Source organism: Kuraishia capsulata, genomic scaffold (assembly GCF_000576695.1).
Source record: "Kuraishia capsulata CBS 1993 genomic scaffold, Kuraishia_capsulata_scaffold_4, whole genome shotgun sequence".
NCBI classification, from domain to species: Eukaryota; Fungi; Ascomycota; class Pichiomycetes; order Pichiales; family Pichiaceae; genus Kuraishia; species Kuraishia capsulata.
In genome coordinates this window covers 279,004-299,886 of record NW_019172953.1, presented here as the reverse complement: position 1 = coordinate 299,886, position 20,883 = coordinate 279,004, and the positions used below count along the sequence as shown (strand labels likewise).

At 47.3% G+C, this 20,883-nt stretch overlaps 11 protein-coding genes across 11 annotated transcripts; 5 read left to right on the top strand and 6 right to left on the bottom strand.

Annotated features, from left to right (window-relative positions):
• Nucleotides 1-15: 15 nt before the first annotated feature.
• On the top strand, nt 16-1,032 carry KUCA_T00003272001 (uncharacterized protein; the record flags this gene model as incomplete). Its single annotated transcript, XM_022601670.1, has 1 exon — nt 16-1,032. One exon carries the CDS (start codon nt 16-18, stop codon nt 1,030-1,032), a length of 1,017 nt encoding a protein of 338 aa, XP_022459290.1.
• Nucleotides 1,033-1,088: 56 nt separating this feature from the next.
• Nucleotides 1,089-2,123, bottom strand: KUCA_T00003271001 (uncharacterized protein; the record flags this gene model as incomplete). Its single annotated transcript, XM_022601669.1, has 1 exon — nt 1,089-2,123. One exon carries the CDS (start codon nt 2,121-2,123, stop codon nt 1,089-1,091), a length of 1,035 nt encoding a protein of 344 aa, XP_022459289.1.
• Nucleotides 2,124-2,318: 195 nt separating this feature from the next.
• On the top strand, nt 2,319-3,047 carry KUCA_T00003270001 (uncharacterized protein; the record flags this gene model as incomplete). Its single annotated transcript, XM_022601668.1, has 1 exon — nt 2,319-3,047. One exon carries the CDS (start codon nt 2,319-2,321, stop codon nt 3,045-3,047), a length of 729 nt encoding a protein of 242 aa, XP_022459288.1.
• Nucleotides 3,048-3,243: 196 nt separating this feature from the next.
• On the bottom strand, nt 3,244-4,146 carry KUCA_T00003269001 (uncharacterized protein; the record flags this gene model as incomplete). Its single annotated transcript, XM_022601667.1, has 1 exon — nt 3,244-4,146. The coding sequence occupies one exon, from the start codon at nt 4,144-4,146 to the stop codon at nt 3,244-3,246; it is 903 nt and encodes a 300-aa protein (XP_022459287.1).
• Nucleotides 4,147-4,447: 301 nt separating this feature from the next.
• KUCA_T00003268001 (uncharacterized protein) lies at nt 4,448-4,891 on the top strand (the record flags this gene model as incomplete). The annotated part of the gene is made up of 1 exon (XM_022601666.1): nt 4,448-4,891. The coding sequence occupies one exon, from the start codon at nt 4,448-4,450 to the stop codon at nt 4,889-4,891; it is 444 nt and encodes a 147-aa protein (XP_022459286.1).
• A 730-nt stretch (nt 4,892-5,621) lies between these two features.
• KUCA_T00003267001 (uncharacterized protein) lies at nt 5,622-8,069 on the top strand (the record flags this gene model as incomplete). The annotated part of the gene is made up of 1 exon (XM_022601665.1): nt 5,622-8,069. The coding sequence occupies one exon, from the start codon at nt 5,622-5,624 to the stop codon at nt 8,067-8,069; it is 2,448 nt and encodes an 815-aa protein (XP_022459285.1).
• Nucleotides 8,070-8,593: 524 nt separating this feature from the next.
• Nucleotides 8,594-11,347, bottom strand: KUCA_T00003266001 (uncharacterized protein; the record flags this gene model as incomplete). The annotated part of the gene is made up of 1 exon (XM_022601664.1): nt 8,594-11,347. The coding sequence occupies one exon, from the start codon at nt 11,345-11,347 to the stop codon at nt 8,594-8,596; it is 2,754 nt and encodes a 917-aa protein (XP_022459284.1).
• A 461-nt stretch (nt 11,348-11,808) lies between these two features.
• On the bottom strand, nt 11,809-13,689 carry KUCA_T00003265001 (uncharacterized protein; the record flags this gene model as incomplete). Its single annotated transcript, XM_022601662.1, has 1 exon — nt 11,809-13,689. The coding sequence occupies one exon, from the start codon at nt 13,687-13,689 to the stop codon at nt 11,809-11,811; it is 1,881 nt and encodes a 626-aa protein (XP_022459283.1).
• Nucleotides 13,690-15,588: 1,899 nt separating this feature from the next.
• Nucleotides 15,589-17,706, bottom strand: KUCA_T00003264001 (uncharacterized protein; the record flags this gene model as incomplete). The annotated part of the gene is made up of 1 exon (XM_022601661.1): nt 15,589-17,706. One exon carries the CDS (start codon nt 17,704-17,706, stop codon nt 15,589-15,591), a length of 2,118 nt encoding a protein of 705 aa, XP_022459282.1.
• Nucleotides 17,707-18,441: 735 nt separating this feature from the next.
• KUCA_T00003263001 (uncharacterized protein) lies at nt 18,442-19,326 on the top strand (the record flags this gene model as incomplete). The annotated part of the gene is made up of 1 exon (XM_022601660.1): nt 18,442-19,326. One exon carries the CDS (start codon nt 18,442-18,444, stop codon nt 19,324-19,326), a length of 885 nt encoding a protein of 294 aa, XP_022459281.1.
• A 348-nt stretch (nt 19,327-19,674) lies between these two features.
• Nucleotides 19,675-20,358, bottom strand: KUCA_T00003262001 (uncharacterized protein; the record flags this gene model as incomplete). The annotated part of the gene is made up of 1 exon (XM_022601659.1): nt 19,675-20,358. One exon carries the CDS (start codon nt 20,356-20,358, stop codon nt 19,675-19,677), a length of 684 nt encoding a protein of 227 aa, XP_022459280.1.
• Between the last annotated feature and the right edge of the window lie 525 nt (nt 20,359-20,883).

The window sequence follows — 20,883 nt, the reverse complement described above, 5'->3', positions numbered from 1 at the left end:
TTCCAGAGCCGTTCTATGTGTCTTATCAGCTATCACTTCCATCGACAACTCCCCAACACATCAGCTATAGAATCGCAGACAATGCTGCGTCAAAATGAGTGGAGTCTAGGACTTGTTATGCTGCTTGGAGTGGTGATACTTTGGGTGTTGTCCTCGTTTCTAGTGGATGGAATATTCAAGGATGACCTCTATAGCAAACCCTTTCTGATAACATATCTGAACACCTCGGTATTTGTTCTGTACTTGATACCGTACCACTTCTACAAACAGGTATTACCATCAGATGCATTGACCCATCGCGAGACTTCCGTGCTAGCCGCCAAATTCTGTCTGTTGTGGTTTCTGTCTAATCTAGTCAACAACGCCAGTCTGCTGTATACCTCTGTCTCAAACCAGACGATTTTGAGCTCCACGAGCAGTTTCTTTACTCTGTTAGTGTGCTGGATAGTGGGTATTGATACAATATCGAGAATAAAGCTGACAGGGCTGGTTCTGAGCTTTGTAGGTGTTTTGCTGATCAATTACAAGACGGATGCCATATCAGCACATCCTCTCTGGGGTAACGTTCTGGCATTGCTCGGTGCGGTCTGTTACGGCGTATATTCTGCCATGTTGAAGCTCAAAGCGATTAACTTTGGTAACATCAACATGAGACTTTTTTTTGGCTACGTGGGAATATATAACACGCTTTTTGTGTGGCCGTTGCTAGTGGTGCTGCATCTTACAGGACTGGAGACCTTGGAGATGCCCCATGGTTCAACTACGTGGAAATTGCTTGCTGTCAACTGCTTCATTTCCTTCATCGCAGACTTTTTGTGGGCCAATGCTACTTTACTGACGTCTCCTTTGACGGTGACTGTCGGACTGTCTTTGACTATACCCATAGCCATGGTGGGGGACTGGGTTTTCAGACAGAGAGCTACATCGGTTTTGTATGTTCTTAGTGCGATGCTAATTTTGGTTTCGTTCATAATAATCAACCGTGAAGAGGAGAAGGTGGAAGTGGATGAGCAAAGGGAGGAAGATGCTTGAGACCTTGAACCCAACATTCATGAATAGTTCGAGTCCTCAGATCTCGAGAAATGCTTTTAGAACACCGGTATTGACAAAGGCACATATGGATAACTCGAATCTTTAGAGTGGAATACCGTTCCCAACATACAATACAGCACGAACAGCACTCCCGTTAGCACTAGCGTGGCCAAACCCCTCTTGGTATGGTCCTTTAGTTTGGGAACCCATGTAATGAGAAGCACAGTGGTTACTCCCAGCAATACATAGAAACCTGCAGAGATCAGCATCTCAGAACCAAACTGGTAGTGGGTCCCGCCCGATAAATACATGATCTGGCCCTTATCGTTTCTTGCTAGAAAGGGCACCTGCCTTTGAGTAGAAAAGTTGAACCCCGAAACTGAGATCAAAATGGAAAGAATGGAGAGGAAACAGTAGAGATAGTACTTCTGAAGTCTTCCCCAAATCCTTTGACCTCTCTTCTTGAGTGCAAACACAACCGCAAATGTGATCGAGAAATATTGAAGGAAAACGGCAACGTCAAACGGTTTCTGAAGAACAATGTTGGTGTGTAAGACTTCGCTTAAAAACTGTGCAAAATGTAGTTCACCACCGTCGGTATCACGAGCAGTGATGAATTTATCTGGTGGTCTATACACCATGTGTGGAGAGGTCACGTTGGCAATGGATTTCCAATCGGCCGGCTCAATTGCCTGGATCTCGGACTCCGTAAGCTCCGAGGGGGGATAAATCCACAAATGCGGCACCGTGTTCATTTGCAACTGCTTGAAATGTTCTCTGTTATCACCAAAGTCAGCCTCTGCGAAGAAGACGCGTTTCGAGTCCGGATAGTTTGCGACATAAGAACGCGCCACCGTCTTAAACATAGGCCCAAATGCATCACATGCGGAACAACCAGCGTTTACTTTTGTTGCTGTGAAAAGAACTATCAAATAGTAGTCTTTGGGCCCGTCAAACAGAATGTCGAAGCGAGGGTCATCGACTTCCAGTATTCCATTTTCCGAAATCCTCTGGGCCTGTTTCAGCATATCTTTGCTTATAAAGCACGACCCAAAAGAGGCCAGTGCCAACAGCAAAAACAGGATCCTCATGGTACGTACTTGGCGGAAAGAGTGCTGGCTTTAAAGACGATTTAGTAGGTCTCTTGAATATACTACGCTGTAGTCTGTCATATGGACACGGGTAAGTTTCAAAGCGTGTCTGTCATTTTTCGTCGGTCAAGTGTCACACCGCATTACTCACATAATCTTTTCTACTTCTAACCTACTAAATTCTTCTATCCAAACATGGCTTTGGTAAAGATTTGCGGCCTAAAAAGCGCGAAAGCCGCTTCTCATGCTTTGGACTCCGGAGCGGATCTCACAGGGATCATCTTAGTGCCGAACAGAGCCCGTACCGTGGAAGTGGCGGAGGCTGCGGAGATATCCAGGGTTGTGAGAGCCAGACGAGCCGCGTTTTCAAGAGAGTTTCCTAACTCGAACGTGCTTTGGCAACATCTCCAGTCACTTGATCTCAATGAAGAATCATGGAGTGCGCATGTTGCTGAAACACTGAAGCAGAATGGTCCTTTTCTAGTGGGAGTGTTTCGAAACCAGAGCCTCGACGAGATCAACTCCATGGTTGACCAAATCGGACTGGATTTTGTCCAATTGCACGGCTCCGAAGACCCAGAAGTATATATTCCAGGAATCAAGGTCCCAGTGATACGGCGGATCACGGTTGACCAGCCGATAGAAGTTTTGTTGGCGGAAGTTAATTCTAAGAAGCATCTGTTGGCCTTGCTGGACTCCGAGCTTGGTGGAGAAGGCAAAACGGTTGACTGGGGAAGAGCGCATCTGCTTGGAGAGACTGGAGGCCGGTATTTATTGGCTGGTGGGCTGACTCCTGATAATGTTGGAGAGGCTTTGAAGAACTCGGGCACGTTGGGAGTGGATGTTTCTGGTGGTGTTGAGACGAATGGGACGAAAGATTTCGATAAGATCGCCATGTTTGTGAAAAACGCAAAATCAGGATAGAAATATGCCATTTCCATTGTACGAATGGAAATATAATAGCAATTACAAGAGAGACAAGCTGAGCAGGCAAGACGCTACGGTTTGGAGAGATAAATCAGAGGACTGTGTAGTGCCGCTTAATAGATGAACTAGAGCCCAAATAACTTATGAGATTTCCATGAAGACTCAATCGAAATCGCAAGTCTAACCCTCAGGCTTAGGCAGAACCACCAGAGATGTAGAACCACTTGTCAACAGACTTGTCGATAGGAGCAGCTGGCAATGGAGAAGCAGGTGGAACCTGGACAGATGGGCTGAAAGAAGTGACCGATGCCAAAGTCGTGCTGGTGAGGTCAATTCCGTTAGGGTCAACCTTTCCGCTGATCAAACGGTTCCAGGCCTCGGCACACTCGGTGACAACCTCCTCGGCGTACTTCTTGTTTTTGCATTCACCAGAGAAGGCGAACTGGTTCTCAGGCTTTCCATCAGGGATCTTGTAGATACGGAACCATTCATTAGTGGCTCTGAGCAAACCGGGCATGTGCTGCTCAACATCCTCGATGTTGTTGAGCTTGGGGGCAAGGGCGTCGTTAACGTCGATGACGATCACCTTCCAGTCGGTCTCACCTTCGTCGAGCAAGGCCATGACACCAAGAACCTTGACCTGCTTGACCTGACCGACGTAACCAACGGCTTCACCGATCTCACAAACATCCAAAGGATCGTTGTCACCCTTGGCCTTGGTCTCTGGGTGGGTGACGTTAGGGTCTTCCCAGGTTTGGGGGAAGGCACCGTAGTTGTGGATGTACCCGTGGTGAGGGAAACAGTTTCTCACGAAACGAAGCTTTCCCTTCTTCGTGTCTTGGATAATTGGGTTGAGGGTGATCTCCTTGGAGATCTCCAACTTGGCGTTGGTCCATCTGGGGACCTCGACAATCATGTTGAGCACCTGCTTGGACTCATCCGCGTAGAGGGGGATGTCATGGAAAGGCGAGACGGGCTTGCCGTCTTTTTCAATGTACACCTTGAAATCGAGGGTGTTAGGTGCACCAATCTGACGAGTGGAGTAGGACATGTTTCTGATTAGTTGGCGGGATATCAATGACAACCTAGAGGACATTGAAGGGGAAAGGAGGAAGAGCTGGCAAAGATGCAATCAGCGTTTCTGGGCGTGGCGGTCGACCGGGCTCTGCCATTTTTCAGCTGTGCAAATCCTCAATATTTTGGAGGGACACTTCGTCATGACCAGAAATACGCACTATTATCCTGCACACGACTGGGCGGTCGTGCACCCGACCCTTGTCGAACACTTTTCCTCCACGAGACGTTTGCCCCCTTGTCCTCCTCTCTTCAGCAACAACAAGAACATCTCCACAAGGATCCCCAAGGTTCATTTGGAATTCTCACAGAAATAACACATCATGTCTACAAAGCGTATTAATAAGGAACTAGCAGATCTGGGCAGAGATCCGCCCTCGTCCTGCTCGGCCGGTCCAGTGGGCGACGATTTGTACCACTGGCAAGCCTCGATAATGGGTCCTCCAGATTCGCCTTATGCCGGCGGCGTTTTCTTCCTGAATATCCATATTCCAACAGACTATCCTTTCAAGCCGCCAAAGGTTACCTTCACTACCAAGATCTACCACCCTAACATCAACGGAAACGGCACGATCTGCCTGGACATTCTGGGAGACCTGTGGTCCCCAGCGCTGACCATCTCGAAGGTGCTTTTGTCTATCTGCTCGCTGCTGACGGATGCTAATCCTGACGATCCATTGGTTCCAGAGATTGCACACATATACAAGACGGATAGATCCAAATACGAAGCCACGGCCAAGGAATGGACGAGGAAGTATGCTATCTGAGACTAGCGGAGGAGACTCGGCTAGAGTTGTCTGTTTTGAATCTCCCTTGTGTATACACGGCTAACAACTGCCCCTGGCGAAATAGATAGACAGACTAATAAGATCTCCGAAAACGGTGTAGCAGAAGTAGAGCACGCAAATGTGTATGAAATACGTGGACTACATATGATACGTATTTATGAGAATATCTATATATCAGAGATAACTCACATTGAAACCAAAATTGAAACATAAATTGAAACATACATGTTCTGAGCTTTTGATGAGTTGAATGATTTAACGCTGCAAACTGTAGAAAAGCCTTAGAAAGGCCACTTGATTACACTTAACATCTTTTGGCACTGGGGACTCGATCTTGCTGTCCAGAAGTGGGGGGCCTATCCATTGCACAACCCGTATTTGCCCGATTTGATCACCATGGGGTCACCACAAAAACGGAATAAGAAAAACTGAGCCAGAGAGACCATCAATGAATGACTATATCATGAACCTCATATTCCATGCAATAAATCGTGATAAATAACCACAATCAAATGGCTCGGCACAGATGATTCTAGCATTAATAAATATTGGTTGGTGCACGAATAGGAAATTGTTGGTTTGGCGGCCGAAATTACGCGCCGCACGAAGCCGGTTTTTCGCGGGAATACAAGGCTAATTTTCATCCCGAGGATTGCTAGGCCTTATCAAAACCACTAGATCGCCACATCACTCGAAGCCTTTCTTCATTATGGCGCAAGCCCCAGAGGATTCATCCGGATTCAAACGCAATTATATGGCATGTCTGAATTGCCGTCTACGCAAAACAAAATGTGACCTTGGAGATATGAACAACCCTCATGATCCCCCGTGTGCCAGATGCAGACGTGAGAGGAAGGAGTGTGTGTTTGCAGCTGCCAAAAGAGGCCGTGTTCTGTCAATATCACCATCTGCAACTACAAATTACAAAGTTGCTCGCGCTTCTGCTTCTGTTGGGCCTCAGCCCGGAATAAATACGCCCAGCCAGGGCCTCATGGCAGGTCCTCTCGGCACTTACGCTAGACGAATCGAAGATTCGGGATTCGCAACTTCTCAGACACGTTCGACCATGGAAGATCTTCCGAAGACTATAAGTCCATCCGACAACACAAACAGACAGTCGGACGAGAGTCCACACCCACACCCTTCTTCGTGGGAACACACGGGTACCTCACGAAATACGATGGTATATCTGGCCCATGTGGCCGGAGATATTGCAAAAGCTGATGATAGAGACCGGATAGATGCCCGGTCAAAAATGGCTGTCTTCGAAACAGCTAGTAGCTCGGATGGTGCTGAGAGCGGAGCACGCTCACACAGTCTCAGCGACCCAGCCCAGGAGCAACTGATGCCACAGATAGGTTCTCGCTATAGAATGCCGCCCATGAGGTCAATAGATAGTGTGCGGCCCACACCAACTTCAGGACTTTCTGAGATTGAGTATATCGGAAGGGATTCCATTTTGTCGGAGGAGGAGGCCAGAAGACTGGTAGCCCTGTTTTTCTCCACGATGCACCCATTCTTCCCATTCATCCCAAAACAATTGCACGATGCCGATGTTCTGGCAGCGTATCCGATGCTTCTTTGTGTTATTCTCACTATAAGCGCGCGATACCATCCGTTTTACAGTGATGATAGTCGTGGCTCCAAACACCCACTTCATGTAGAGGTCCACGAACGGCTCTGGGTCTATTGTCAGCGACTAATCTCGCAGACAGTTTGGGCTGAGGCCTCGACAAGATCTGTGGGAACAGTTTTTGCATTTTTGCTATTCACTGAGTGGAATCCAAGGGCAATTCATTGGCGTTGGAACGATTACGCAAACATGCCAGAAGACGATCTCAAGCCTCCCAATGGATCTGGGATGCCAGAGGGTGATACCAGCGGCATGGCCGGTCTGGGAGCGATGAGACGGAGTGATAGAATGGCTTGGATGTTGATTGGTTCAGCAGTACGGCTGGCCCAAGACATGGGGTTCATGGAGAACGATGCCAACGTGTTTTTGGCTACTCACATTGCAGAGACCCACACGGCGATGAACATCACAAGAAGATCGATGTTGGCACCGTCGCTAGGAGAGGTTGATCTTGGTGATACACCTATGAATTCTTCATTGAAATTTACTCCGATGCAAAGAGCGAGACTGGAACTGCTCCAGTTCACATCGCTGTGCTACGAGTCTCTGTATGGAAACAAACCGAAGTTGGGTGGGCTTACAAAACACCAAAATTTGGCTCTACTTGATTTGATGACACCCATGTTGGAAAGTTGGTATCGCAGATATCACCAACTCCTAGTACCGTCATCAGCAACCAGCACCAGTAGCCAGGTCCATGAGGCTAAGATCCTTCAGCCAGATTCCAAATACTGCCAAAAGTTGGCGGAAATGGTTGATAGAGAGTCATTGATATTTGATTATCACTATGCCAAGTTATATGTCTACTCACTGGCCCTTTCCAGTGAAGCTGGTGAGACATCTCATGGGAGAAATCCGCGACTGGATGCTCTTTCCATGTCTCGATATGTTGACATGGCCTTTAATGCTGCCAAAGAGACACTGGCCGTTGTGCATCGCACCAACAGACTGCGATTACTGAAGTGCATGCCAATTCGTTGGCTCACCCGAAGTGTCAAGTCGGTGGCCTTCATAGTGAAATGCTATCTCACACTCACGTCCTCAGAAGAGACTGAAACTCGACCAGAGGCCACCTCAGCCATTCTGTCGCTATCTACCATTCCTCTGGAAGAAATATTGTCTATTCTCCAGAGAACAGCTATTGTTTTGAGGGAAGCGGCGCCGGATGAACTACATCTCTGCACACGCTACTCCACGGTGTTGATGTACCTGTGTTCTCAGTTCAAGACCAAGTCACAGACTGCTGGTCGTGTTCCTCGTGACTATGAGCGTGATATTGATGCTGAAAGCGCGAAAAAGTTTGTACCGCAGGTTGATCAGGAATTTCCACCAGCATTTCAGGAAACGGCCTCGCCTTTTCCTTTTGAATCTTTCATGGATCCGAGCGATACGGTGTTCAACTGGTTTACACAAAATGAGAATAATGATCAAGGTTTGGACTTTGTGGATCGGTGGACGGAACAGCTGGAGCAAGAGTTCTTGCAAAAGGCAGGCCGTGGTTATGATGGTCGAGAAGTGTCTTGATGGAAAGATAATGGAATGATGATGCCCGGTTAAAAATGGCTGGTCATTGCCACAAAACACCGTGCATTTAACACTAAGCCAAAGGGACATATTTGTTGAAGTGTGAGGGCAGCAAAGGCAATTTGAGTGAGTGTGTTGTACTCAAAGTCAAACTCTCACGATATCCAAAACTTTTGAGATTGGCTAACCTAATTTCCGCATTCATATGGGCCAGATAGCTGTATTTTCATTTTTAGAGTTGCTTCGAACAGTGTTCAACAAATGACAGCTTGACAGCTAAGATATTGCTTCAACGCATTGAGTCGGTTAAATGTTTCCCCTGTATCAGAAGTGCATTGTTTTGGCGTATCATGCAGGAGTTCATGCACATGATGCTGCGGCCCTTGCAACTCACTGTGAAACTCAACGTCAGCATAAACTAGCTTATTATAATACTGTAGCAATACCCATGGGAATAAATTTATTAACTACAAAACATTGACAAATACTATGGAACGATACCTCCTTCAGCCTCTGTAATGCGATTATGCGATGATGCAATCACCGTGCTTCCTCCGGTGTTTTTTGGAGCTCTTCGTCACGAGTCTATTTTTACTCTGCCGGGCGGCGGATGGCAAAGCACCAATTGTTTTATAACTGGCGATCGAAGCAGCCTGTGTATCTGAAGGGGATGCAGAAGTGGCAGGCGAAAGTATTGGAATCGACATGGTTCCGGGTCTTTTGGGTTGCGTTAGATGATGCAAATGCGGTTGAGGGAAAGGGAGTGGTGCACTTTTGGTCTGGGGAGGTGAAAATGGGGTTGGGTCTGGAGTAGGCTTATTGTCAGTAGGCTTGTTTTCAGTAGCCGATGTTTCAGTAGTCGATGTTTCAGAAGCAGCAGATTCCGGCTCGTTCACATCATCCCCCGTAAGGGTTGGCACCACAGTACTACCAGTCTTCTCCGCCTCAACCAAGCGTACCAGCTCCTGGTTAACTTTCTCGGTAAAACTAGTTTCCTCAGTGCTTCCCGATGACGAAACAGGAGGTTTGCTCGATCTTGACTGGGTCAACTGCAGTGGTCTCAAATCATCTGCCGACTTCGCCAACTCACCATTGTCAAGCGTATAGAAATAGTACATATCTGAGGGGTCGACATACGCTTTATCTCCAAAAAGAGGATCTGCCTTCTTCTCAATTCTCTCTTCTTCACGTTTTCGAGTCCGCGATACCGATCTCGAGAGGGATCCGCTCAGAAAATGAGGATGGAGGTGTCGGCGATGAGAATTCAGTCTGTCTTCAACCGAAGGCAGTTCAGCAGATGCTGGCGCAGACGCAGCAGCAGTTGAGACACTGGTTATCGAGATCTCACTGAAATACGAGCCCTTCCTAGGAGTACGGCCTGAATCATCAGACTCAGTCCAGAATCGTTCCTTTGAGCCATTGGGAGCACTCACCTTGATGGTTGGACGATCATCCGACAGATCCGCATCCGACAGGTCTAAATCCACAATTCGATAGAATAGCAGATATGGAAACTCCGAGTCCATTGCATCTTTAAAAGAAAGCTCCTTAACCTTTTCACGGCCCTTTTCCATATCGTTGAAAAGTAACCATGGTTCGTCGTCCTGGGGTTGTCTCAGCTGGTCACGATGGAACGGATGCTTTCGCGAAAGAGCCACATAATGACCCGAATTCACGGAACTGCCTCTGTGACATACACAACTCTCTAGAACGAGCATGAATGAGCCACAAGGAGCGTTGAGTGAATCGTCGCGCTTGAAGTTGACCACCCCATCCTGGGAGTTGTCTTCCGAGATGAAGTAGGGATGTTTAATGAACGGTGGTATCACCACCTTGCGCTTGATTTTGTGTCCACCAGTGCTCCAGACATAGCGTTTCAGGCAAATTGGGACGACAGGCCGGGATCGACTGGGAATGGGGGATGGAGAAGTTAGTGGATCCACATCCTCATCCGTTCCGCCATAGGAAGCCTCTTCGTTATTGGGCTTGAGCTCCACATCCGGGTTGGGATAATACGGCAAGAGCTGAAGAAACATCCAGGCTGGCAAATTCACCTCATGCGAGAAGCTAGACTCACGCCGCGACAAAGCGGGTTGGCCATGGCTGGCCGAGTTGAGTACAGAAACAATGGTAGACGAACGTGTTCTGGACCGTTCCAGAATGTCCGAGACCTTTGAAATGGAGCCATTTTCAGGTCTTTGCGTCTTCAGTCGAGACTGCGCCGAACTTTCAGCCGATACTTCAGACCGAATAGTGGAATCATTGGAGAAAACCCCGTTCAGCGTATCATGAGAAGCAATCCTTTCCACCACCAATCCCTCGTAATGTGCCATTTCCTTTTCCTCTGGTTCAGCTTGTTCCGCATACTCGCTCAAATCTGGTCTGCGGACCGAGTCTATGGTCCTTCGTCTGTCAATGTGACGCTTGACTGTGATGCTGTTGTTAAAGTACGAATTCAAACATTCCTCGAGCGAGACTGGGTCATCGGCTGACTCTGGTTCTTTCGATGATTCAGGAACACTAATCAGAAGACATCGCTCATTTATGAACCGCAGGTCATCATTCAAGTTGAATTTTCCGCGATGTATAATGTCAATTTTTAACGTGAGAAGGGGCAATCCCAGACACTCCATCAACGACTCAAACATTACTAGAGAGTCCTGTTGCTTACCACTGACGCAGAAATCGCACCCCAGACGGGACAATTGTAGGCAGAGCATCTGCATTACGTCAGTAGTGACCTGCTCACCAGCTCGTAGCAAATTCACAACAAAACGGAGCAAAGTACGGAGTTCAGCGACTTGGTGAGCCAAAGCAGGTGTCATTCTCTCGTCTAATGCCCTCGGCACCACCAAATGGTCAAACGACTCCATGCGCGCAAAGAGGGCAAAGAGCAGCGAATCCAAATAGCACAATACCTTATTCCAATTATCCATTCCGACCAGCGGGATTTCCCAAGATGTAGCCAACGGTGGCAGTTGGCGATAGAAGGCACTTGCGCTCATCAGTTTTGATGCGATTGCGAGATCGAAAAATCGCACAAACTTGAACGCTTTGCTAACAGAACCATCTGAAAACGGCGACGTCAATGCGACTGTCACTTCGTCAGCATTTCGTTTTGTCCGATCGAAGCTAGATATCTGGGATCGCAGTTGCTTCTCCAACGCGGCGGAAGGTCGTTTGCGGTCCTTTAATACGCCAAGGAACTCGGACCAAAACTCATCTGACAGTGTTGTCGACTTGTCCTGATTCCTCCTGAACTTTAGCGAGACGCTCATGGGCGCTTCGTAGCAATTGGTCTTGGAGAACCTTGATGTTTCCGGTAAATGCTTGAGAAGGGCCTCGATAAGGGGCGAGCTGCTGTTGCCGAAAGAGGTAAATTAAGCGGGGAACGACCTAGGGTCCTGTAGGTCGTTCGTGCGGCTCGAAAACGGCTCAAACCTACAGAATGAAACAACTTTTGTCGGCATTTTTTTAACTAAAACAAGAAAATAAATTCATAAGGCGTAAGACATGACAGACAAGGAATAAAATAACATGAAATAAAGTAACATTTTTGGTGGCATAGTTGAATGGAGTAGAAGCCGGTAGATGTGGACAAATGATGGGATTGTATGGCTAGGATCCCGGATCACTAAACGGCCAAACTTGGAAAGTTTTATAACAAATGAGACAAATGAGAGGCTCATCTTCATCCTATTCAACAAGCTGATGAAAGGAAGAATGGCCTGGTACTCCTTCAGCATTCGTTCTGCCAATATTCACACAACTCCCTTCCCCTCCAGAACAAACCCCCAAAACCTGGACACGCTTCCATATCTCTGAATAACCGCAACAGAACATTGTGTTCGTGGCGAGAGCTCACCAACCTAGCCGCAATACAGAGTGGCTGAAGGGCCGTCAACTGTGCAACGTTGCGGTGTGGATCGGGATGGCGGGCCAAGACGTTTGTGAGCGAGATACCACAGATCTGTTTTGCGTGCCAGATAGGAGAGTGCGAAGTGGGCTTCTCGAATGAGCCTGGGGTATTAGAATCAGCATCAGGATCGGCATCGCTTGGTGGGCTGGGCGGCGATTCCTGGAAAAGCGAGAATACCGAGCTGGGAGAGGCCAGAGAGTCTGAGCAAACAGAAGATGGCTTTGAAACAGAGTCAGGTTCCCGCTGGCGGGTGTTGGTGCGCTCTTTTGGCTCCAAACGGAAACGGCGCGGCTTGTTTTGAACCATCAGAATGTGGCACATGTGCCACATCTGGTTGGCTGTAACAGCAGCTGGAGTAGAGAAGAGAGTGCGTGGGAACGGATTGTCATCACTGCGGTGTGATACAATCTCACGCATTGATGCGGGGCGCGCGGTAAACCATTTTTGGAGCTGGGTCCAAGCAGCAGCCCATCTTTCGTCAAACTCGAAGGGAGAGCATTCGTTTCCCAAGAGGCAAAATACAACAGCTGATAGATGTTGCATCTCGTCGACGCTTGATTCCGGAGTTGGATAGTCCTCTGGAGCCACCAGTGTGGCCTGTTCGCCAACCTCGACACTTGCAGCGTCTAGGCGAGCAAAGCACCAGAATATTGCACGGCGTAATGGCGTTGCAACAGCATTTTGTGTGCGAAATATTGGTGCCAAAGCAGAAAGATGGTGGCGCCAACGCGCGGGTTCCACAGAGATCATTTCAAAACACACAAGCAGAAGACAGGCGCATAAAGAGGCATCATCTTGGGCGTGGTCAGCATAAGCAAAGGTTTCAGACCGAGTGGAGTCAGAATACGACGAGCATGAGTACTCAGCGAAACCAGTCGCAAGTCCATCAAGACCTAAATTTTCCGAGCTCTCACCATTGTGGGCACCAGACAAGCTGTTTGCCAGTTCCGAAAGATGATTGCCAAACTCCTTCTTAACAGAGGTGGTATTATCAGAATTGGCCAATGACTGGACTGCAAAGCGATAAAGCTCCACCGTCGAAGCTGGATCGTTGTAAACGCTTGGTCTCTTGCGCTCGAGGTGGCGAGCACTCAGAGCCAACATGGCGTTATAAAGAACTATGTTCTCTCTAGCAAGAACAGGTACCTGGGAAGCAAATGTGTCTCCACCAAACATATCAAGCCAAGCGGCAACAGAATCGACAAAGTTACCCAGAAGCAAAAGCTCCGTGGTTTTATCGACTAGTGGCTCAGCCACTGGCTCATGGAGCAACGAACGCAATGATGGCAGGGGATACCGATGTTCTGGCATACTCAAAAAAGATCCATAATCAAGTTCAGGTTCCACCTGCAGTTCCCTGCCAATGCCTGGTAAATGATCCAGTGGGTCCAATGGGTCAAGCGAGTCAAGAGAGCCAACCCGCGAATCGACAGGTTCCATTCCGTTGAATGCGGCAGCTGGATCAAAAGCAAAAGGATCAAGTTGGAGTTCAGGAAGAGCAAAGCTGGACAGGTCCGGTTTGCTGGCATGGCGAACGTGAACCATCTTCTTAACGGTCTCAGGCCAGATGCACGTTAATCCCTTTAAAGTACAGAAGTCACACCTGGGGTTGCGGTTTTCATCACACTTCTTGTGCTTCCTGCGGCATGTGAGACATCCAGTACGGACGCGCTTGCGTACTTGATTCTTTTCTTTGGCCATGTTGATCAGAGAAATTCGATGATATCGGTAGAGAGGAAAACAGAACCAACTAGGCAACCAGTATGTTAAACTAGAAAGTAAATTAAGACACACAGAGTCAAAAAAACTGTCAGAAGCCAGACAGGAGAAAACCCAGGTCAGCAATACCGCACACAGGTAGAGACAGACAATCTGATTGGAGTGGTCAAAAGCACAACACAGGTGAAGTCGTAAAATGAAAATAAGATTGGGAAGTGGACGATGACTGACAAACAAGACAACTGTTTACTGGCCACGATTTTGCCCAATATTATAAGTCAATCAAAAAACAGTAAGTAAACGTAATGCGGTAACAATTGATATAACAAATCGAGAAGGGTCTCCAGCACAGTTGTTTTTTTATTTAAAACAGCGTCGCAGAGTAAACTCAAAAAGTTAAACAGAACAGCCCAAACCCAAGTGAAGAGAACTTAGAGCAACTCCATAACAGCAGCAAAAGGCTATAATAAACAGTTTCTGGATAGTCTAACAGTGACACTTAAACAGACCCCCTCAGCGCCTCCATCATTTGAAACTAGAACTTTGTCTTTTTCAGTTGGGTTTTTCTAACACAACAATCTCTGGATTAAAGGACACTAGGCGTTCTCGAGAGGGGAGGGGTGTGCGTGGCAGAAGAAAAGAAGCCGGAAGTACTTGGAGGACCAATCGGGTATATCCAGTGTGCCGAGAGGGGGTCGATCCGGGACTTTTGATTCATCGAGACTGTTGACAGGTGCTGGAGTTGGACATCGGAGAGTCCCCTCTCTTTGGATCGGCAGCGTTCCGTAGAATTTGATTGGAGGAATGTGTCCGATCCGAGAGTGATCCGGAAGTCATGTATGTAATCTGGGGTAGGTGGAGAGTGATAGATGGCAAGAGGACGCTAAGATTGATAAAAGCACGTACATAGGCTAAGGCTGGATAGGAACTAGGCAGTATAGAGTATTTTCACCATACGGTCTACAGCGATACAGTAACAGAAAAGCCCATAGGTCCATCAAAATATCATTATTACACCTCTGCTCCCTATTCTACAGCTGAAAAATTTTCACACCCATTACTAACAATAAGCTTCCTGCCCAGCACAGCCTTAAGTCTACCCCACATTTGTCCCCTTTGGGAGGGACTCAAGGACGCTCAGGTCCGGTCGGTTAGGTAAGGGCTGTCAATCAGTTGCAGATGATACCGGGTGTGAAGCAACATGTGTCATCGATGTGTCATCGTGTCATCTCTGGCCATCTACGGCCCTTTGTTCCGGTTTTATACGGTGCGGCCTGTGGGGACCAAGGTGAACATAAACGGGTGCCTCCGCTTGCCGTTTAAAGTGTTATGCTTACTGCTATCATCCGCCCATACTGCCAAATCATATTTCAGGAAGCGATAACGAATTGTGGATAGCACAACTTCAGCAATCTTTGCTATCAACATATATCGCGCCAACCTCCAATGCCGCATGCACTGCATGCTAATTCAAGCACCCCATCTTCTGCCAAGAGATCACGGGTTTCCTTCCCCGCATTATGGGTGTGTGCACGACTTGTGAAACATTTGGTGAAAAGTTTTACGAGAAAGATACTAATATTCAAGTGTGTAACTAATAGCCGAGCCTATGGGCTGGTGAATATCTCAGACGGGAATGCATGTAACACAAGGGTTGTTGAACGTAACAAGGGGACTTGGTTGGGTGTAATTCTAAACCTATCTGAATCTTCTACTGTTTTCATGTCACACTCTAAATGATTTGTCACTGGCTGACATTCAAGATTTACTGGTCAACTTTTGCCCTACACCCTCAGTATTTTAGTTTTCAACTGTAGCTTTCAATTCATTATTAGACAGACAAAAAAAGGCAAATTAGTGCCAGTGCTTGTAAGAATCAACTTACAACTTGTCGTGCTTAGGACGAGTCTTTAAGTCCTGGAACTCCCAAAGCAATTGAGGCTCGGCCTTGACACGCTTGACATAACTGTCAACTCTGTCGGCAATTGACTCTGGAGTGAAACCAAAGTATTGGTAAACATCATCCACAGGTAGAGACTTTCCAAAGGTGTTCATATTGTAGCCAGCCGTGGCATATCTCTCCCATCCGTAAGCCACATATGCTTCGACTACGATGGTTGGAAGTTCACCTCTGCGCAGAACTGAGCGACGATAGCTCACACTCTGCTCGTCAAACAAACGTTGACATGGGAAAGACAGAATCCTGATACGGTATCCCTTAGTCTTGGTCAAAAGGTCTGCAGCCTTGACAACCCACTCCATCTCGGAGCCAACACCAATGAACTGGAAGTCTGGACGTTCAACATCTCTAAAGACGTAACCACCACGCTTTGCTTTGGCAAGAGAAGATGTTCCGGGATACTGTGGAACTTCGTGTCTGGACAGAGACAATAACGACGAGACAGGAAGCTCAACGGCCTTCTCAAAACATGCACGAACTTCAGTAGCGTCGGCTGGACGCATGTAATAGAAGTTAGGCATGGCTCTCCACAAAGCACTCTGTGCAATAGGCTGGTGAGTTGGTCCATCTTCTCCAGCACCAATGGAATCATGAGTTGCAATGTGAATGGCCTTCAATTCCTGAAGGGCAGCCATACGCAATGCTGGGGCTGCGTATAGATAGAACATGTAAAATGAGGATGTGATTGGGACAAAAGTACCAGGATTGAAAGCAGCCAATCCACTAGCAATTGCACACATAGAATGCTCACGAATACCAAATTCAATGTAACGACCTCTGAAAGAACCACTAAGGCCACATTCTGTAGCAAGCTCTGGACTGAGGAAGTACTCCACGCCCTCCCATGGTAGATCGACAGAAACTGACAAATCGGCAGACCCAGCAATAACACTGGAAACGCCTTTGCCAAAGGCACGAACACATTCACGGGCAGTAGTTCTAGTGGCAGTAGCCTCTGTAGGTGCTTCAGAGGGCAAAAGACTCTTCCAGTTCTTGGGCAGCTCACCTCTAGTACGGCCGAGGAACTCGGCAGCCACTTCCGGATGGGCTTTGGAGTAAGCAGAAACAAGTTGTTTCCACTCAGAAACAAGCTTGTCACCTCTGGCAGGGATTTCACTAAAGAAATCGTAAACTTCCTCGGGGAAATAGAACTTTTGGTTGGGGTTGAATCCGTAGCGAACCTTGGCAGCACGAACACCTGCCTCACCCAATGCATTACCGTGAGCATTGCAATGGTTCTCAAACTCAGCACCAGCACCAATAACAGTTCTTGCATTGATCAAGGTTGGTCTAGAAGTTTCGCGGCCGGCGTACTCCAGAGCACGCACCAGAGTAGCAACGTCCTCAGCCGCATCAGAAACGTCAATCACGTTCCAGTTGCAAGCCTTGAACTTGGCACTGATATCCTCAGTGTTGGCGATATCAACAGATCCGTCACAACAAACCTGGTTGTTATCGTAGATCACGATTAGGTTACTGAGACCGAGATGGCCTGCAAGAGAGATCGACTCCAAGGCTGGACCTTCCTGGAGACAGGCATCACCAACGATGGCGTATGTCTTGTTGTTAACAACGTCAAAACCAGGCCTGTTGTAGAGAGCAGCCAAGTTCTTTGTGGCAATGGCAAGTCCAACCGAGTTGGAAATTCCCTGACCCAAAGGACCGGTGGTTACTTCAACGGCATCGTTCTCAATCTCGGGATGACCTGGAGTCAATGAGTGGTAGTCCGAGGAATGGTACGACTTCAATTGCTTGACCGTCATAGACTTGAGACCAGTCAAGTGCTGAAACAGGTACTGAAACAAACAAGTATGACCGTTAGAAAGGACAAAACGATCACGGTTGAAGTAAGTTGGGTCGTTTGGCGAGTACTTCATGGTGTACTTCCACAGAGCAATACCTATGGCTACCATTCCCATGGCAGAACCAGGATGACCACCTCCATATTGCTCGACCAGATCAAGGACATAGCAGCGGAAAGACCGAATCACCAAGTCGTGGATATCTTCGTTAAAGTTCTGAGCTTTTGGAATTCTCATTTTGCAGTTGGTACTTGGGTTTGTTGTAGAACACGGTAGGACCTTCAATAGCAATTGTACTCAAAAATATTGGTTACAATTGCACTAATCAAACAATTCGTAAAAGTTATTTGTGCACAGGTACTTGTGGTTTATATAAAAACTTAAATTTTTCAGATGTCGTCTATTTTGCCGGAGATACCCCTAGGCTAGCTCCAAAGGTAGCCCTGTCGGCATTACCCCGACGACTAGGCCAATGGGATGGGACCCGGCCGGTGGATCCACGGGAATGGGTCTAGACAAAACCCCAATCAAAGCTTGCAAATCTAAACAAACAATAACAAAAAGCCTATCAAAGCCTAGTCTTCACAAAGGCGTAGGCGTATACCGTCTATGGGGGTCCAAGATAGGCTATCCTCAGCCGCCCCAAATAGGTCTTTCGACAGCCCTTTTGGGGCACGAGAACGAATCGGAAGTGCCCGTACGGATCCCAGATATAACCCCACTCTATATTAGTCCAAAACACTTTGATCCGTTTCTCCAGCTGCTGTTGGGTTTGAGAAGCATGAAGTGAAGAATCCGGGGTCGTCGCCTGCATGCACGTGATGGGCGCCGCACGATCATCTCTTTCAATTCTCACACAACTCTGCGGGATCTACGGCCTACGGGCTGAGCCGAGCAATGCTCTATCTAATGTGTAGACAATCTTTAGTCTCTCCATTTCTTTTATTCATCTTACTATCTTAATAGCTCAACATGTCTTGGTCCGGATTTAAAAAGGCCGTCAATAGGGCTGGTACCCAGATGATGATGAGGAGTGGGAAAGTGGAGGGGTCTGTGGATAGGGAGTTTGATGTACAGGAGGCCAATTTCAAACGCCTTGCTGAATTCACAGACAGACTTCATGAGTCAATGGCCAAGATGCTGGACCACTTCACTGACCTTCTGGAAGTGCAATTGAATGTTGCTGTTACACTAGACTCCTTCTACGGAGTATATGACTTTGACCAGGAGTCGGACCGCCGCAAAGTCCACGGCCAATCCGGTGTGAATAACCGGGACGGGATCAGTCTGGAATATCTGAAGGTAATTGATGCAATAAAACGGGAAATCCTTCCATCAGTGTTGGATCCGTTTTCAATTACAGTTCTTACACCGATTGCAGAATTCAAAGCCTACACCGATGAACTAGGTAGGCTCGTCAAGAAGCGGTATCGCAAGAAACTGGATTATGATATGTTGAGGTTCAAGGCCGACAAAATTGAAGAACAAGCTGAATTTGCTGAGAAAGAAACCGACAAGCACGAGCGCACGCTTGAGGGTTTCCGGGTTGCAGAAAAAACGTATTTCGACCTTAACGACCGTTTAAAGCTGGAACTGGCCCAATTCGTCTCGATGAGACTAGCAGTGTTGGATCCAACATTTGAAAGTTTCATAAAGGTTCAGTTGAAATTTTTTACAGATGTTTACCAGAAATTGGCTACGCTGTCACCCAACCCACAGGATATTCACCTGCCCACTGCCCAGCCGAAAGTTCAAGTGGACGCAATGTCGAGACAGCAGTACGCTGAAGGGAAACTTGATGAGTCCATTCAGGATATTTTGTTGAAAATGAAGCGGCTGAACATTCAGGAGATGTGAAGAAGAGGACCAACGGAACCCATAGTCTGGTCAGTTTCTCATAGCAGATTAGAGGACAAACGGAACGTGCTCATGACCATATGTATGTAGTATATACTTATAAAAAGCTTGCGAAATCTGTAAAAACTGAACCGCTTCTCAGCCTAAACAATACACCAATGAAAACAATCGAATCTTAGAAGTCTATAGTTGACATACATAAATTCTATGCAGGTCCATGCTTGCATGATGCGGCTTGGCACATGATGAGATCCCATCATGCTCGATTGTTCAAGATCCACTTTTCTACATCTTTACAGACTTTTAAAATATACAATCACGTATTTGATTATCAATAAACGCTACAAACTAATAGTCGTTCGATTGGTAGTCGCCACCACGGCCGCCCTGGTTGCCGTAGGAATCGTTGGAGTCTCCGTACGATCCCTGGTTATCTCTGCCAGACGAACCATAAGAGTCGTTGTTGTCTCTGCCAGAAGAGCCATACGAATCATTATTGCTAGAACCGTAAGAATCCTGGTTGCCTCTGCCGGAAGAGCCGTAAGAGTCGTTGTTGGAGGAACCGTAGGAGTCGTTGTTACCGGAACCGTAAGAATCCTGGTTTCCTCTGCCGGAGGAACCGTAAGAGTCATTGTTGGAGGAACCGTAAGAATCCTGGTTGCCTCTGCCGGAAGAGCCGTAAGAGTCGTTGTTGGAGGAACCGTAGGAGTCGTTGTTACCGGAACCGTATGAGTCCTGGTTTCTTCCAGAAGAACCGTAGGAGTCCTGGTTATCTCTGCCAGAAGACCCATACGAATCGTTGTTGGAAGAGCCATAAGAGTCGTTCTTGTTGCTAGAGCCATAGGAGTCGTTGTTGTCTCTGCCAGAAGAACCATACGAATCGTTGTTGTTAGATCCGTAGGAATCGTCATTGTCATTGCTACCACTGTTCTTGTTCTTGTAGCTGTTGTAGGCACTCTTGGCCTTGTCGGTGAGATCACCTCTGAATTGCTCGTCGGAGAGCTTGTCCTTAACTTGATCGAAGATACCCATTGTGAATTTGAGTTTTTGATATTTTAGTTAAGAGAAGAATTATACAAGATCAATTGCATCCAAAGAAGAAACCCACGCTCTTATAGCTGTCGGGAACACGTTGATTTGCCCCAGATGAAATTTCACCGCACTCTGACGTCAGAAAAACGAAACAGCGCCTGGAACGCGCAACTCTTCGCCGGGCAGCAATCTGAAACTCCAAGGTGGCGCCCAATCAGTGCAAATAACCGCTCTTTTTGGTCGCGTTTCTCCACATAAACATTGTGCCCATCTCGGAAACAGTGGCGGATCGGAAATATCGCCATGCAATTGGCAATTGCGTTTGGTGAAAACAAGCCTTGCTCTTCCTGTTGATCTCCCCATCTCCCCACATTTTGCGATCCAGATTATTCACTCTACGATGTTCTATATACATTACTTCAGTACTGAGAAGTCAATTGCCTTTTAGCTACTCATAATCAATTGTTCCAGAGATCAATCCTCAGAATTTAACCGTAGATGATGCAATTCACGCTGGATCAATTA